The sequence below is a fragment of the Botryllus schlosseri genome, chromosome 6 (assembly GCF_051294905.1).
Source record: "Botryllus schlosseri isolate E-star chromosome 6, Bs_hap1, whole genome shotgun sequence".
Lineage (NCBI taxonomy): Eukaryota > Metazoa > Chordata > Ascidiacea > Stolidobranchia > Styelidae > Botryllus > Botryllus schlosseri.
In genome coordinates, this window is record NC_137241.1 from 24,048,736 (window position 1) to 24,066,345 (window position 17,610).

General features: G+C 40.0%; 1 protein-coding gene across 1 annotated transcript; it reads right to left on the reverse strand.

Annotated features, from left to right (window-relative positions):
• Positions 1-333: 333 nt before the first annotated feature.
• Positions 334-14,994, reverse strand: LOC145441676 (glucoside xylosyltransferase 2-like). Its single transcript, XM_080319593.1, has 9 exons — positions 14,837-14,994; positions 14,674-14,769; positions 10,729-10,843; positions 9,492-9,614; positions 9,286-9,429; positions 8,842-9,054; positions 6,673-6,841; positions 736-911; positions 334-670 (listed from the first exon to the last, which is right to left on the reverse strand). The coding sequence occupies exons 1-9, from the start codon at positions 14,842-14,844 to the stop codon at positions 503-505; spliced, it is 1,212 nt and encodes a 403-aa protein (XP_080175719.1). The 5' UTR covers positions 14,845-14,994; the 3' UTR covers positions 334-502.
• Between the last annotated feature and the right edge of the window lie 2,616 nt (positions 14,995-17,610).

Sequence of the window (17,610 nt, forward strand, 5' to 3'; positions counted from 1 at the left end):
AGTAGAACGAGTCATTCATCTTAGTGGGTGAGGGCTGTGTACAGCAAACCGCATATATGAAATGAATTATTGATTATACACCGGAATTAATGGCACGTTGTAAAAAAACACTATGTGTGGCATTGTCGCTTGTATCCTACAAGTTTGAGATGAGTCCACGGTTCAGCGAAGAATGTATACGATAATGTGTACATAACTATAAAAATAGCCATGTTAGCTATAACTCATTCATGTTATTAATCTCATCCACTGCAATTCTGTCCAGTGGGTCAACTTCTCGATTCCCTATATAGTCATCTGAACGATGCCACCCCAGTTCAGTTCCTAGAAAAATCGACGTATATTAGTTTATTTTAAAATACGTAAATTGTGTGCCACAATAGAATGAATTGTCACAAAAGTCACTGTAATATACTATACTCTATCGTTATTTGCGCTTTATTAAGTACAGGTATACGATCCAGCATGTTCCGTGCAAAATGGCCGACTCGTGTATAAGCCTTCATTCTTCAGATTTCTCGTGTTGGAATGACACTTTCGATAGACTCTTTTTCAATGTATTCACGATGATTCTGGACTTTTTACCGCAGTACGTCTGAGACGCGTAAGCTCCCAAGTATGCCATATATCGCTTGTAAATCCTTTTGTTCACGTCATCTCCCAGTTTGTACTACAAAAAGGGTCATAAGTTACAAAACCTCGGATTGGTATCGAAGTATATATTTTAAAATCGACCTTTGCAAAAGTCTCATACAATCCCTTGAAAGTAGGGTTACTGTTTCCGAAGAATGTTCCGGAGATACCATGCACAGCTCCGGCTCCGTTTTGTTCGGCGTCGTCGCATTTGTTGCCATCGCTGGTGCAGAAATTGTTCTTGAAATTCCACGAGCACGGGAGTTTGTATAGAAGTTCTGTTTAGGCAATGGTACGAAGCTAAGCAGTGTAAGCACGTGCTGATATCATATTATCACGCCAGAGACGCGGAAAGGATATCCAAACTTTAATGTGGAAAAGTAAGCGATACATTTGGATTATCCGGATAACCAAATATCGATGAGGGATAAATATACCCATGAGTTACCGCGCATATATGGTGAACTCACAATGTCGCACAGTACATGACAGACGAGTCATCTAGTTCTGAAAATATTTTGGTTATGTTCATTTTACGACTATTGTATAGACTACGATGTATATAAGGGGAAATATCTAATCATATTGCATATATAAGTGTACACTGACTGCCTAACAAAGCCGTTGTATGAATTTTGAAAGGATACTGCCAAACACGACCAAAGGGTCAATTCATACGGTATCCCTCTCTGGGTAGATACGCGACATTCAGGACCTCGTTTGGGGGTATATTTTAGTACTAAGGCGAGGGCATACATGCATTAGTGGATCACATTGCATGGCTATGTAATGTGTATACAATGCGGATTTTTCGGTAGGAAGCGTGTCATGCAAATGTTGTGAATCAAGTTGTAGGAGCCTGTGTAAATTATTACACGCGACGGGTAAACTTGAGATCTATACATTCAAATTTATTTAACTTTGACCCATCAGCTTTTGTTGAACATATGGAAAATGTCTCGTGAATAGGTCAACACAATTGTCGCCGCATAACAATATTAGTTGTTTTTCAAGTTTGAGACGCAGACGCAAATACGATCGCCGCGTTTGATTTGCAAACCCCAACACCGACACAATCTGGCGTCGGTGACGCGCTGTTGACATATTACTTCTGCAACCTTTTTGTATTGTTCTCTCCGATGCCGAACAGCTTTGCGCGCGGTATCACTCCGAGAATTAGCGTGCATTTTTTTGCCTGCGGAGAAGGCAACTGTGCTTGTGTACTCAACTCATGGTGGGCAGAGGGCATTGTTTAATTCATATTGTTACAAGTTAATGCAATCTGTCGTTTTATTTAAAACAGATGTTCTTATTATATGACAGTGTCAAGCTTTTGAGCAGAAGTTCAGGTTGCTGGGTAAAAGTTGAGTCTTGCATGTGCACTGTGCAGTGCATTGTGCATGTGCATGTGCTTTATATTTGAGATACTGTCTCACGACCATGCAATCTACTTCTTTTCCCATGAAGTAGAATAGTAAAGTAGAAGTTCGAAACGACGCCAATATCGCCACAACCACATTAGAAATAGGATGACTCCGTAGTCTTAAAAGTAATAAAAACAGTGATATATAGGTCATCCATTCCCTGTTGGGTATACCAAAGATTCTCTATCGAAATAGATGTTTTAGATGAGTGAATGAATACAGACACTATTGAAAAGTAGTTCCTTCTGCCATAGTTACGAAAAGCTTCTATATCATGGGGTTGCAATTTATTGCTCCGCACGCATGTTAATGACGTAACATTATGTATTAGATCGTGTGATTGGTAAAATATAGATACCCATTCACATCGTGTTAAATGTGTTGTAATTACAGTGTAACGGATATTGAGTAATATCCTATCGGCTCTCAGCGGTGCAGTATAACCGATATTGGCGGGCAGCACGCGGTTTAAAATCATTGCCGCCAGTTTTCAATGGTGGCCGTAAATATCCCGTTACTGTAAATGACCCCGTCGCAGAGTCTAATGAAAAATATTTACTTTTCGACACCCTAAATTTTGTTGTGTGAGTTCAAATTAATTGACTCTCAAAAGATACACAAATTGATTGCTCCCGGGTAATTCAATAGGTAACTCGGTATTTTCTAGAGAATACTTTTACCCACAAAGGATCGTCTCTGTCGATGTTTCTTTACTGGATAAGCGATTGTTGACGGAGCTGTAATCACGGGAATATGAAACCAAATTTTACAATGCGCCACTTACAATGCCGTGGCTATCGTGCAGTATCTATACAAAAAGTCCGGCACGCGAATGTAATTCCTCTCTGTGTATCTGAAACTAAACTATAGCTTCATCGATATACACATTAATTAATTATAGCGACATCGTCTGGAGGCGGCGACACGCGCCGGAAACTCAACGGTGATCTATCGTCTTGAGGTTGAGACGGAGCACTGAATATTAATGCCACAAAGTTCCGAACGATCTTAAAACCGTAATTGCGAAGGTCAAATCGGTATGCGCGACACGGGCAATTATTGAAAAATCCATGTAAGCAATCATTGAATTGACGGGATATGGATGTCGCAGTTGAAAACAGCAATTAACGTATGAACGCATTTCCGTGACACTTCAGCGCGGTTACAACAGGCACAATTGCAACACAACAATTCAAAATGCATGGTCATATCGCCATTCCTGTGGTCATTGGAGCAATAGTTCAATGTGACATTTATAATGGGTTTACATTAAGTTATGTCACATATTACAAATGGATTGGTCTTTATAGAAGTATTATTTGGGAATGCTGATTTTTTTCATAATAGACGATGATGATTCGCATTTTCGTTGAAGAATACATTTGTACGACGTAGTACTCGGCGATAGTCGGGCGTATTTAATAAGCGATAACTTTGCCAGTTTCGTCATCAGGCGATAACCTGAAACATATTTTATAACAAATAGGCGTGGATATGAATTTCATAAAAGGAATGTGACTGTTTTGGTCGGGACGATACTTGCGATATCGGATTATGGTTCGGATTTGAACATTGAATTAAAAATTTATTACGATTCTGAGTCAGTACAGATATAGGGACCTGAATGTGATATGATATGAATATAGGATTTGAATTCGGACTTTGTTTTGAAGTTACAGTCCGGAAAATGATCGGGATTCGAAAATATAACTCCGCTTTATAGCTTCTAAAGAGCGCAAAGCAGGAGTAATTGAGGCTTTTGTTCACGTTAATTTGTGAATATGGAAGTCATGACGTCATGACCAGTATATTTAGCATCGTCAGAATCGTTGAACGTTTTGGTAAATCTGTTCTCAATGCCTTTGCAGTTTTTGTCAACAAATCGAGTATATTAATGTAATAAGCCGTAACGTAACGCCTTTTTACACACCGTGGGTATAGAAAAGAATTCGATCGGCACGCGTTCTTCGTGTGCACAGTGACAGCACTAAATCATCTTGAAGTCAATGTGTTTTTAAAACGACTGGACAGACACCTTATTCCGCGTAATGCATTTGCGCGACAGGTGCGTGATTTTATCTGCGTGGAAGGCCGTTGTTTTTTCATTAGCCCTTTTCAAACGCTTCGTACGTCCACGTTAAGCCCATACTCACAAAGTCAAGAGATAAGTACGTCCGCTAGCCTAGAACACGGGACCCCATGAATATTTACGACTTCTGGAATAATCGAATGACTCTCTCGAGAGAACATATATAGCTGATCAAAAATCAATAGCTATACACGAGTCTTTGCCACATAATCCCTACACGGGCTGTCATCATTTTGCAACGTTATTAGTTCAATAACTATTGAACTTTTAACTCCTTAGCGCAATTTCACCCGGATAATTGTCTCTTGACACAGCGATTATAGCCTGATACTTTTAACACCTGACTTGATTGGGTAGTTAGCAATTATTGTTAGATGCAAAACCTCTCTGAGTGGCAAAACTGAATGCAAGCACTCGAGATTACATTACCTCGGAGTTCTACACCGTCGCCGGAAGTTCGTTGGTTCAAGAACTTGTACTATAGGTGAATTGCCGATTTGATTATTATTTTTGTTAATGGAAAGGTCATCCTTGTTACAGACCTAACAAATGCATCAGCGTCGCGCAATGTAATCATAATTACTTTGGCAATTATGAGATACAAAGAGAGGTACACCTTGATGTAGATTGCATAACGACGGAGCATTAGGTGGAAGCCGTATATTACTTTGATAATTTGAGTCGGCGACATTGATTTCACAAATTGATATTCAATCAGCCAGTTAAGTTACTTGGATGAAAAGGAACACCGCGTTTTCAAGAGAATGTATTTGAAAAAGGTCGCCCATATAGCTAAAGAATCAGTATGCTAGATTCATATTGACCATGACCACCCATACTCAATTTATGATAAAATACAATAACTTGAAGACGCTGTCGACCAGAAATGACCCATAACCTGCTTCACATCGTCGGAGATAGCTCGAAAAATATCATAATTTTCTATTCAAGTACAAGCAGATTCCCCTTTGTGTGAACAATCTTTGTCGCTCGATACCGCCGAGCACTATTTAATGTACTGCTTCTGAAACGCTATATCAGAAATGATAATCATTTTGATACAGCAGAGTTATTAACAGATAAATATATTTTGGATGATGTGGTTCAGTGTCATGGAAACACGGCGCGTTAGTTGAATGTTTATGTTTATGAATTTGTAGTGTAACTACAGATGATTTAATCTGCTTTTGTAAGCTTCTGCCGATGCTTTTTCTCTCATTCTGTTATATTTTGCATGGTATGTTTGTGTAGTTGTAAAATGCGTGCGATGGTGCGACGCAAAAGGCTTTATCGTGAAAAACGTCACCATTTCTTCTTCTTTCGTTTTTTAGCAATAATAATAAAAAGTACATGTAGCGATTTCCAAATATATAAGTAAGTGGATAGGATATTCTAGGCCTAGTTTTGTATAGTACAACCTGAAAGCTATCAAATAGAAGTGCAGGTATAGTCTAAAAACATAATCACTTTTGTAGTAGCGCCAAAAAAGTAAAATTAGATTGTTGCACTGATCGACACAGACCTTATACTTTCGGTTTTGTTGAAAAAGGCTGAGCAATAAACACATCGCCAAATTCGCGTAGCAAGCGACGGGAGCCGGGCGTCGGATTAGCCTTTTCGTCTCGCGCCAGCCGCACGCGCGTCGCTCAGCCACAAAACTTCGACACACTTCGAGGCGTGGCATATGGCGCGCTTGATTCCGCCGATGCGCGAGCCAAAACAAATGACCGAACATATGGCGACCAGGCGAAAGGGTCGAAACCTTTATCTCTCGATTTTTCTTCTTCGTGTAAACGCATAATCAGCAATCGGCAGTTTTGTACTGTAATTGCCCGCGCGCAGCCGCGATACTTTGTCACGATCTCTTTTATCTAGTTGCGACGCGCGCTCCTTTGGGAGTATTGGGTACTGGTGTCTATTCATATAACTGAGGACATGCGGATCCTCTACGGCAGACGGATGACATCTGGGTGATTTTACGGAAGTCATATCTACTTGACGCATTGTCGCCTGCGACTATTCAACTTTATCCCGCGTCAGTTCTTGTGAATCCCAAGTTCGTATGTAGATTGTAGGTGCGTAAAACATACCAACGAAGACGTAATGATCATTGTATTGTTCTGCAGAATTATACCGCGTGTCCGTGAACAATTTTGAAGACAGGAGTCAGATGTGATCATAGGGATCATCGTTATTGATTTTCCGCGTATCGCGAGGCTTGGTGCGCATGATCTAATAAACTCGATTATAGCATACGCAAACAGTACAAAAGTACGCCTGTAATTTAGCAGGGTCTGCAAAGAATAGATGACTCCTATTTCGCGCCATTGCCATCCAACATGTAATAGCAATGGCGGGAAATGAGTTCAAGTCCAACCTTTGTGGCCAGAAATGCACTTTAATCTAAACTGCTTCCAAGAAAAGAGTGACGATTCAGAATATCAGTATTACTTCATGAACGAATCGAATATCGACCAGACATCTGAATACTTGCTCGTCTCGATTTCACATAAATTGAAGTCTTACCCGGGTTATAATGATACATGATGTTCAATAGTTTCTGATCGTGCTCGGCCGTATCTTTAAATTTCTTGTAGTAAGCTAGAAGTAATTCAACCCCATATTTCCCTGGCAATGACACTTCGGGTATAATCCAGTTGGCATTGCGCATGCGTGTGAAATTCATTACCATAACCTGTAAAATATATCATGCGGCATAAACATGAAGCTTGTAAATATTAAATCATGACAGTAGGCCTATATATGGCGTATGCTTTACGATATGATTGCAGCGTTGCAGGGTCCCTGACATAAATAAAAAACGAGTCGGAGATAGAAGTGCTTGTACAAAGAACACAATGGCCCTATATGTATTATACACAGAGGTGGTCAGTAACGAAGTATTTCTACTTTTTCGAAGTACTCAAGTAGTTTTCCTCTACTTCTGGTACTTACTGAAGTAGATCTTTTTTTTGCTACTTCTACTTCGCAATATTTTGTGAACTACTTACTTACTTTTCGCTATTATCAGTTTGTCAAGTAGAAGTAGTTTAATCCCCCAATAAGAATGATAGGCTAAGGAATTTCGGGGCTGTTTTCACGTAGTATCAACATTTAATGTTCATGGAAGTCATGTAATACCCAGAAATTTCGTTGCGCTATGGAGTGACACATATGTTTTAACGAAAGTATCGCTGAATATAATATAGATACCGGGTTGCGTGGTTCCGTTGACACCGACCGCATTGTCGCCTATATCAAATATTTCATCACAGTAAGTATGGCCCCGCATAACGTTTGAAACTACCGTTTCGCAATCTAGCAATCACCTATTATACCTAGCAGCCCAGGACGTGTCCTAATCTGGAAAAGTGGACTTTGACTTTTTTTAACGTTAGACCTGTTTTAGCAAACCACCGTTGAAACTTTCTGTACAAAAGACATGAAAAATTTTTTCCACTTTTTAGAAGTAGTATTTGTCTTTTTCTTCCGATTACGAGTATTATACGTTGAGTTCTAATTATAGTTTAAGTTCTTTTGTCTGGAAAACATACATGTTGAAGTATAAAAGCAAGTGTAGTAATGCCTTATATTTTCCGAAAATAAAGCTATACACTATATGGCATTTTTACGATCTGCCATATTTCTAATCAACGTATACTAATCGCGCAAAGTGTTAAAGCCGTATCCGACACAACTTCTCCATATTGTTCTTCGACTGAACTAGGGGCCTAAAATATGAGGGAGGGTGCCATGTCATGATATTCTCTGAAACGGGGTGTTCGAGTAAACAAAGGATTATAGTATCGCATTTCCATATCATTTCCATCCCATTATGTGGACGACTGCTTATTCTGTCAAAAATTGACACCTCCTAGGATGCATCAATATGAATCAAGCTCTCTACACCTTCCGCATAGCTACATTTCCAGCTTTTGACTGTCCATGCGAACGAATCACGAACGTTTTCACAACTACTTACTTACTTGAGTAGATTTAAAGTCAGTCAATTCTACTTCTACTTCAAGTAGTTTTAGGTTGCTTATGGAAGAAGTACTTTTACTCGTACTTGAGTAGATTGTTTCGTCGCTACTTCTACTTCTACTTGAGTAGCTTTCTTGACTACTTCGACCACCTTTGATTATGCATTCATAGATTGGCATTCTTCGAGTTGTGTTGTTGTTTGTGGTAGGTATTCATAGTGCGCTTCAACTGCAATGGTCAGCTTTTCAAGAAATCGCTTACCACGGATCAGAAGCCAGGTCAGATGTGATCAGGCTGTTATTAGTGGGATATACACCCGATTATGGAAAAACAGTAAACAATATACGCTCCATCATCTCACTACTGACGAGATGTAATCAGTAAATTGTGGACCAATATTTTGCAGTTCTCGTTTGATAAAGAGGAAAATTAACTAAGTTACTGGTCGACTAATTTGCAGCACCAGTGATGGAAGCAGATGCAGTGTGACGTTTCTTCCAATGACTAGCGAGTCGTTGCAAAATGTTTTGGTCGATCGCAATCAAACAGAAGTTGGTCACCGCTGGCCTATGCAGGCAAGAAAATTTAAGCAATGGTGTGTCGACATCGATGCATTCTGACGTAATGAACTGGCATGAGAGGACAAGCAGCGATATTGGCCTCGCCGGTGTCAATTATGAAACACATCGTAGTTGTATTAGATCAGCTTACACCTGAGTTAATCTGGATATTTCCGGAAGGGTGCGGAATTAAGTTCACGTTGTCCTCTCCCCCGCTGAGTGCGTGGCCGGTTGTCGGTGCTATGCCAGCAACTTGCTGCTCATTCATGTGTTTGAGATACTGCCAGAGTTCGTCAATGGGTTTTATGAAAATGACATCGCTGTCACTGTATATTGCAGCGTCCGTTTTAGTGGCGAGAATCATCTGAATATGAATGGTAAATCCGAAGGTCTATTACAGACATTTTAGACATTAAACATTTTTGTTCCTAAAACCCGAAGTGTTAGTCTATCCGTGAAACTTTGAGGAGTCAGCAGTATCCGAGTCTCAGCAGTCGGCACCAATTCGTACTCGACAAAATGGCTGCCCGAATGAAGGGGCGATAACGCCAACTAGCGTCATTGTTCTCGCTGCTAATCTCGCAGTAAATATTACCGGGAGAAATAGACGGAAAGAGCCGCATGGCTTGTACCATTTTTTCCACTCATCCACCATCTCTTTTGGTAATTGATCTGAATAGTTTGTCGCGTACAGATGAACATTGGTGCGGGAACGAACGGATGACGGCCATGATTCAATCTAATACGAGATACATGGGTATTATGAACAGAGATTTACTTCGAAAGTGCTGCGCTCTTTACCTGCTCTTGGAACATTGGCTTCATTTCTTCTTCCGTGAAAATATGAAGGTTCAATACTTTCATGGCAAGCAATGCCGCGGATTTCATCATTGTCATGCTTAAGGTCAACGGCTTCTCATAATCCTTGAATGAGAATGCTCAAATATATTATGAACCAAGCAATAATAATTCGTGTCAGACATATTGGCTCTGGTTTGTCGCTATTGGGAGAGCAAATACCATAAAATTCCAATATGGAGGCATGTTGGATCATGAGGATCAGGATGTTAAATCAGGACTCAGGAGATGCGAGGATTTTTATAATGCTGAGTCTGATACATATCCCACAAATGAACGTACTATGCCTGGCTTTACTTAACAATATATTTTAAAATATATTCACAATCAATACGTACATTACGAAGCTCAAATCTTTGTTTTCTACCATAAACTGTAATTTTGCAATCTGTGGAAGCTGTAGCACTATAACACAGTGTTGGGATGACTCGATTCACCATTTTCGTATGACTTGACTTGACTCGAGTCGAGTCACTTCGCACTGAAATGATACGCTCCTCGCAACTGAAAGTTAATTTATCAACGAGAATTATAGCGTCGATACTATTTTCCACTGTGGAAGTCTTGAAACCTTGATTGGCCATTTGCAGCTTACGAAACATGTAATTCAAAGCTACGAACGTTAGTGGAAACAACACATTTCCGAAGTTATGATCATCATACAACATTGTCACAAAGGGTAATGAAATAGGTCTGATTGAAAAAATACCAAAGTCTGTTTATTGTGATTGATAACAGGCATTTTATTCTTTGTGATGGGTCGACTACTTTTTAATTGATTGCGAACGCTACGCGACCCACCGCGATCACTTGAAGACGACAGCGGCGAATCTAGGCATACCGTTTCAGCTCACAAAACTGTTATCAGATCCACGGATTTTACTGCCAGTAGCTGAATTCGTTATCCTCACCGGCAGACAGTTGTGACCCTAATGGATTATCAGACTCTTGAGACCTGGTGTAAAAGGCCATAGTAGCCGAACACCATATGTACAATACTAACAACAACAACAACAAGTTACATATTTGAACTTTGGCAAATTACATTCCGCTATGACGTCATAATGAGCGATACTCGACTCGAAGCATAATAAATACGTGATTTGGAATCGAATAACTCGCATGTATGTACTGTACATATATACAACTAGGCGATATGGAAAGCATATTCCTATCCTACCATATTTCCAGAAAAACCAGGTTGCCCACAAGACACAGTTGCCAGATGAATTTCATCGTTGTTGTTGCTTTGCCTCCCAGTTAAATGATTTATTACGTTAGTTCCACTTGCGGTGCTGCATGAAGATATATATATTTAGAGAGAAGTTTGTATCAAGGTTATATACTTTACGAATCGAGATAATTTTCTTCACGAAATGCCTAGCCTACTTATGAAATTATTCACCACCGGTATTCACTAAAACTGACCCTATATGATTGATGATCTTGTATGTCTACAAGAAATGTAGGAGATCCTGTGGATTTTGGATTTACCGGACAGAAATTTGACCATGCAGTTTTCAAAAAGCAGGATTAGATTTGGACTAGCGTTTTATCCGGAGAATGCCGGATCTGAAGCAGTTCCTAACTTTTGATTCATGAAAGTAACTCCAGTTCAGTTTATTAAGAGTTTTCATCAATTCAAAACACCACAAGACTGCGATACAATGAAAGTATAGCAACGTGTCGAGACGACTTAGTTTCGCCTTTGAAATCAGACACCCACCCGGGCCTTAGGCGATGTAAAGAGGATATGCTTACCCAAGGTTGGAACAACTTCATTTCATCGATGCGCGGGCGCCTAGTGTGTCCGCATGGATAGCTTATTTAACGCCGAATTTCTATGTTATGGCGATTAGGCCATTTCACTTGTGTTTAACTATAGATTCCTAACCTCTTAATTTAACGAGTGACGACGAAGAATGTCCGTTTTCCATTAATACCTTTATAAACCTTAACTTGCACACAATTTTCGGGTCCGAATTCCAAATCTAGAAACGGGAACAGGGTCATGCTTGGAATTGGAACGGTTGTCATATTCGGATAAACAGCTTTTGCGTATCTATTGCTATATTCAATGTATGAGTGTATGCAGTGGTTGCCCTACGACTGGGGGTGGGGGCTGGGCGAGACTTCCGGGGGGGGGGCATAAGTATGTAATCGCAGCATCTGGGGGGAGGAGCCTTTCGCATTTGTTGTTACCGACTTAACATTGGTGCGCTATATGGAACAGGATTACGTGGTGTTAATATGACTATATAACACGGCTTTGAAGCAGGCCAGTAATGTGGAATTTCTCTAGCTCCTGAGCCTACTTTTATCATACATTGTCAAATTATAGAAGAAGTGAACCAGTTACATATAGCTCATGCCTTCATCGTGAAGATATATGGCATGTAGCGTGAAATAATAGAATATCGATGAAAGTGCTACAGGCTAAATAGACCCACACAGATCTGGAAAGCTATCGGCTGACATTAGTAATGAGCCAGCACACCACGTCAAGGTTTGAGCCAGGCGCTGGATTAGGTCATATCTATTATTGCATGGTTGCAAGGATAGACTATATCAATACTAAGTGCCTCTCATGCATGCAGAGACTTGATGATTATCGGGATATGGTACTTTTCTAACACATGCAGAGATATGATGATTGACCAAAGAGGGGGGGGGGGCTCCGACCAGGAAGGCCCCGGGCGACCGCCCACCTCTCCTACCCTAAAAGCCACCACTGAGCAGACATGGGGTGATTACTTCATGAATGTAATCGATTGCAATTACGATTACAGTAAAATCAGCAAGTAGTCAATTACGATTACATTGAAAAAGTAATCACGATTACATTAATTTTGCTTCTTATAACTAATCTTCGAGGATTGGTAGACTATAGAAGGATTGAGATGAAAATGCGTAATGAGATAACAAGTTTCTATATATATAATGCGTCATCTGCTTGTTACGTCATCATGTACCGGATCCCCAACTTTATGGGGGACGATTTATCGCACCCACTGATTTGCATTATTTCTAGGTGCGGAATTGCCGCGGCCTAAACACCCCAATAGGGTGGGGAGCGAGCTCGAATGGGATCAAAAGTATTTCGTAAATCAACATAAATTATAAGGTACTTTCCAAAGTTTTAATTAACTTTACAATTTTCTTCGAGCTTCGCGAGTTAATGTCTCTAGATAATTTGATTTTGAAATGCATATACCTCTCCCCCAAGGAAAAAAGCATGCCTAGTTTATAGGAATAGGCATTACAGTGCCGGCATTACCGCGCCACGACACACCAAAATATATATGCAGTTTCGGCCATCGTGCGACTCCACGAAGAGTTCTACCAAAGAAAGACCTAGGCCGAAACTTTGGGTATATGCCCATGTGTCCATTGTCAATAGCCATGCTGGATTGGCGTGACGAATAGTCGTGTCCTTTCAATCTTATCCCAACAATACAAATGCAACCGGGGTCACCCACGGAGGAATGGAGACGTGACAATTTGTGTGTTTGTCTCAAGAAAGTTTTAGTCTGCTACGTTTGCGTGACTACAATATCTTTTGATTATATAACAGACGGGAGGTCACGAATGAACAACATACAATAAAGCAATTATAACAACATATCAGATGTTATTGTGAATTATACGTGCCCCAGCGCTACAGGCAAATTTGACCATCGGGGGTTGAGAGAGGATTAAAATGAATAGTAATAGAATGCAATTACCAATATTCTGACGAAATTCAGCCATCAACCGGAAAGTTGACCACCCTATGGGCCCAAGACCAACGTTTGGAGTGGAGACGAAGTGCTGTTTTGGTCCTGATTCTAGCTACAACCCAAGCTAACATGGTGTATAAGCGGATGGATATGGCGGCAGCTCCAAATGTTGGGTAAAGAATTGCGAAATAGCCATTGGCGGCTTGACGCCCGTTTCAAGTATAGACTGATATGAGAAAAAGATGAGGTGAACATAAAATTCTGCCTTCCACTTGTTACAGATACTACAAGCTGCCGTTACGAGAAGCGACAAACAACGGCTCGGTTATGATATATATCAGCAGCTGTTGGTTTCTAATGCTTCATTGTGGAAACCGCAATGTTTCTTTCATTCGACTATAGTACGAAATTTCAAATCTTTGTCCGGTGTACGTACGACGTACGTACGTACATAGGCCTGCTGCCCGCCAAGCAACAACGGTAAAACTGCGTTAAACTAAGCATAACCAAACATCAATACATAAGTTACCGTTTACAATTAAATAGTTCTATGTGAATAGGCCTATACTATTCAATTGTATATTGAAGTCCTATGCCTCCAAGAAGCTCTTCAAGTTACTATTTAAAACTAGGCAGAGTGATTATTACTATCCTGCAGCGAGGTAGTGGCGTATCAAGTGTATTTACAACCTGATATACACCATGACAGGTGTTCTTACAATCACACTGCAATATACTGTACATCGAATATCGATTTCCCATGTGTCGATACTTCTTACGCAGTGACGAGCTAAGCTAATACTTCTGACGTAATAATGAGCAGTGGCGTTTGAAAGTCAGACGTTTGTGCTATCAATAAACCTGGTATAACAATTGTTCCTTGTTCACGAATGTTCAGTTCATGTCATAGTAAAAAGTAATCGTTTTATCACAAAGAAATCGATTAGATATGTGAAGTTGTCGATTACGACTACGATTACTTCGGAATTTTTTCGAATTAATCGATTGCGATTACGATTACTAATCGCGATTACCCCATGTCTGCCACTAGTGTATGTAATTTGGTGGATTAGGTGACGGTTTTAATTGTGGACAGCAGGTTAATTATTATGTTAAATATAGTTATGTACTCGGCTATATATTGACATCTAGCGGTGAAATGTACACCTAGTCCAACAACTATCCGCGTTTTCTCTTCAAATATAGATATTAATTTTTGAATCCTTAGGAATCTCAGATTGAAATATCTTATAAACGAATCATCTACATAATTGTGAATTCCCATGATGTAGCCTAAATTATATCATTTAGAAATTCGGATGCAATGCAATTGCTATACCAAATGTAGAAACGAAACAGTAGCCTAGTCGATTTTGCCGTGCTGCAAAAATTCCACATTGACTCACTCGATTGAAGCATAATTAGGAAGAATATATAGAACTCCGATTGTAAATAGCACGAGACCGGAAATCAATGCAACGATGTGCCAACGTATGTATAATCTGCAAGTAAAATAATGATTGCCAATTTCCAGTGGTACAAGAAGAAGAGAAACAGAATATAACTTACGCTGCCATCCTATGCTAAATGCTAATTGCATCGTCGTTATTTAAAGTTGCTATATCAATTTCCTTATTGAATCCTGAAGAAAAGATCATTGTATCAGCTTCGACTAAGCATAAGGTACTACGACGAAAGATCATTTTCCCCGAGGCGATATGAAACGGCATCGTAGCGCATGGAACTGAGTGACTGCGTCAAAAGTAATGAAGCTTCGATTCGGGAAAATCCGAGATTTGTTCAAAGCTCTTGGGGGTTATTTTATAAAACAATTCCATTCTCACATTTCTCTATTGAAAAAACTCCGAAGTATGCCTATAAGGTTGTCGGATTGAATATTTCCAAAACCACATCCTGTTCCGCATTTTATTTTCGAGTCCGGAACTTCGCCCAAACTGCAAAATTGGAAATTTCCTAATCATATCTATCGGTAGTGGTGTTTTATTTTTGGCAATTTATCGCTGGTAGTACGGACATCTAGCTATCCCAGGTAAAAAGTCATGTTCGCATTGCTCATGCATGAATGAAATTGTCCATTTGTTATTCGTGATCATAAAATTACCTCCCTCCCATACTAGAATGCTGCCCTGATCCGGAAAAATTGGGCGGATTCCTCTCCGATCCAGCTACAAAATAGACGCTGGATTAGGACTAGGCTATGTCACCTCATTTTGTCGCTTGTCCTTTTATATTAACTTCTTGTTAATTTTTCATTCCGTGTGCATGCGTCCTCTTTACATCGCCTGCCTATAGGCCCATGTGGGTATCTGATCTCAAAGACTACTCCAACTCGTTTCGACACCTTCCTATCTTTCATTGAATCGCAGTCTTGTGGTGTTTTGAAATGATGAAATTTTAATAATAAACTGAATTGAACTGAATTATAAAATTGTTTTGACAGCCAGAATATAACAGGATTTTTTCCCCAAAAAATGCGAAAATTGAAGAACTTTGCAGTATTTTAGGTATATCGGCTGGATTTTTCGTACTCTGAATTGAAATGGGAAGCTGCAGATAAATTTGGATTTCGCAACTTGAGAATCCGCTGTAGTGTCAGCTTTTTGATGGGTTAGAGTTAAATTAACTTCCTAATCCAACCCATCCAACAGCCTACAGGTTATAACCAATGCTCCCTACAAACTGCGCGCTATAGCGCGGAGAAAAATCTGTGCCACACACAAAAAAAAATCCAACTGTGGTTCGCAGAAAAATTATCACTAAAATGTAGCTACAAATATGCAATTGTGCATCACTAATTTGTAATCAGTAATTCCGAGCGAAACCCTCTCTTTTTGTATAAAATGTATTAAAATGCGATAAAAAAATACTCGACTCGGATGCAGCGAACTTCAGAATTTCGTAAAAATTGGGTAAATAGGGAGTCGAGTCAAAGCAATGATATATATATATCATTGAGTCAAAGTGATGGCCTCTTTTCAGTCAACACCACACATTACTGGAAAATGCGGGTAAATCGAGAGTCAAGTCGTGGTCCATGGTCCAAGTTTGCGTGAAAAATTGGAGGGATCGTCATTGGATATAACTCAAATCCTAGTCCAATTTTTACTCGCCACAAGATTTTTACATCGCCTAGGCCAGGTGGGTGTCTGATTTCGAAGACCAATCCAAGTCGTTTCGACACCTTCCTATTTTTCATTGCATCGCAGTCTTTTAGTGTATTGAAATGACGAATTTTTTTTAGCAATAAATTAAATTAAATTTTGATATAATGATAATAGGAAGGTGTCGAAACGACGTGGAGTAGCCTTTGATTTTGAAATCCGCTCAGTAGGGTTACCATATTTCGGAAATCTGAAAAGAGGACACGTTTTCAAAATTTTCAGACGATCCTTTACTTTAACATCCAACTCGGCCTAGAGTGCCCGATGTCACAGTTCTTTTCGATGTCGATCTTTTTTTGAAGCCGCGGCCCTTTCTACTAGTTCTTTCCATTCCTTGTGAGTACTTTCTTTCGTCGGGTCTTTTACTAGGCTTTTTTGTCGCCGTAAGAACGATTTTTTTCACATTACCACTTGGTTGACTAAAACAGGTCAACTTTCCGGCCCATCTAAGTCGAATTTCGCCATATATTTAACCAAAATTCTCAAAAAATAGGACAAAATCTCAATAAAGTGGACATTTGTACGTCCTCCGAGGACACTTTCAAAACAGTCAAAAAAGAGGACAAATCCTCTTAAAAGAGGACGTATGGTAACCCCACCTAACAAGCTAACGCTAACCCAACCTTATGCCCAGCTCCTGAGATTAGTATGTCGTGACATAGCCGAAGCATGACAGTGGCGAATGTAAACATGTAAACAAATACACACGCCGAGCGAGATAGTGCAATGGTTATGCGTCCGGCTTCTCGATCGGTAGGTCGTGGGTTCGATCCCCGGCCGGGTCATACCAAAGACTCGAAAATTGATATCCGCAGCTATCCTGCTAGGCGCTCAGCAATCACGGATAGCATGGAGGAGAAAAGAAACGGGGGCGCAGACTAGATGACCTCATGGGGCCGTATCGCAACTCCGTCGTCAAAGCATCTCGATGGTGCAGGCGAAAAAGAATATCATCTCTCTCTCAATACACATTTCAGTCAAGTTGCTGATATGTCTGACATCGCCGACATCATACATTTATGTCGACCCCTGGCCAAGCGAACTGGATTTAGATTGCGATCGAACGATTGGAACGAAAGCTTTCGTCGAGTAGTCGACATATGGTGGAAGGTAGAGAATGTTTGTCTTCGAAATTAGAATGTGGTATAATTATTGTAAGGA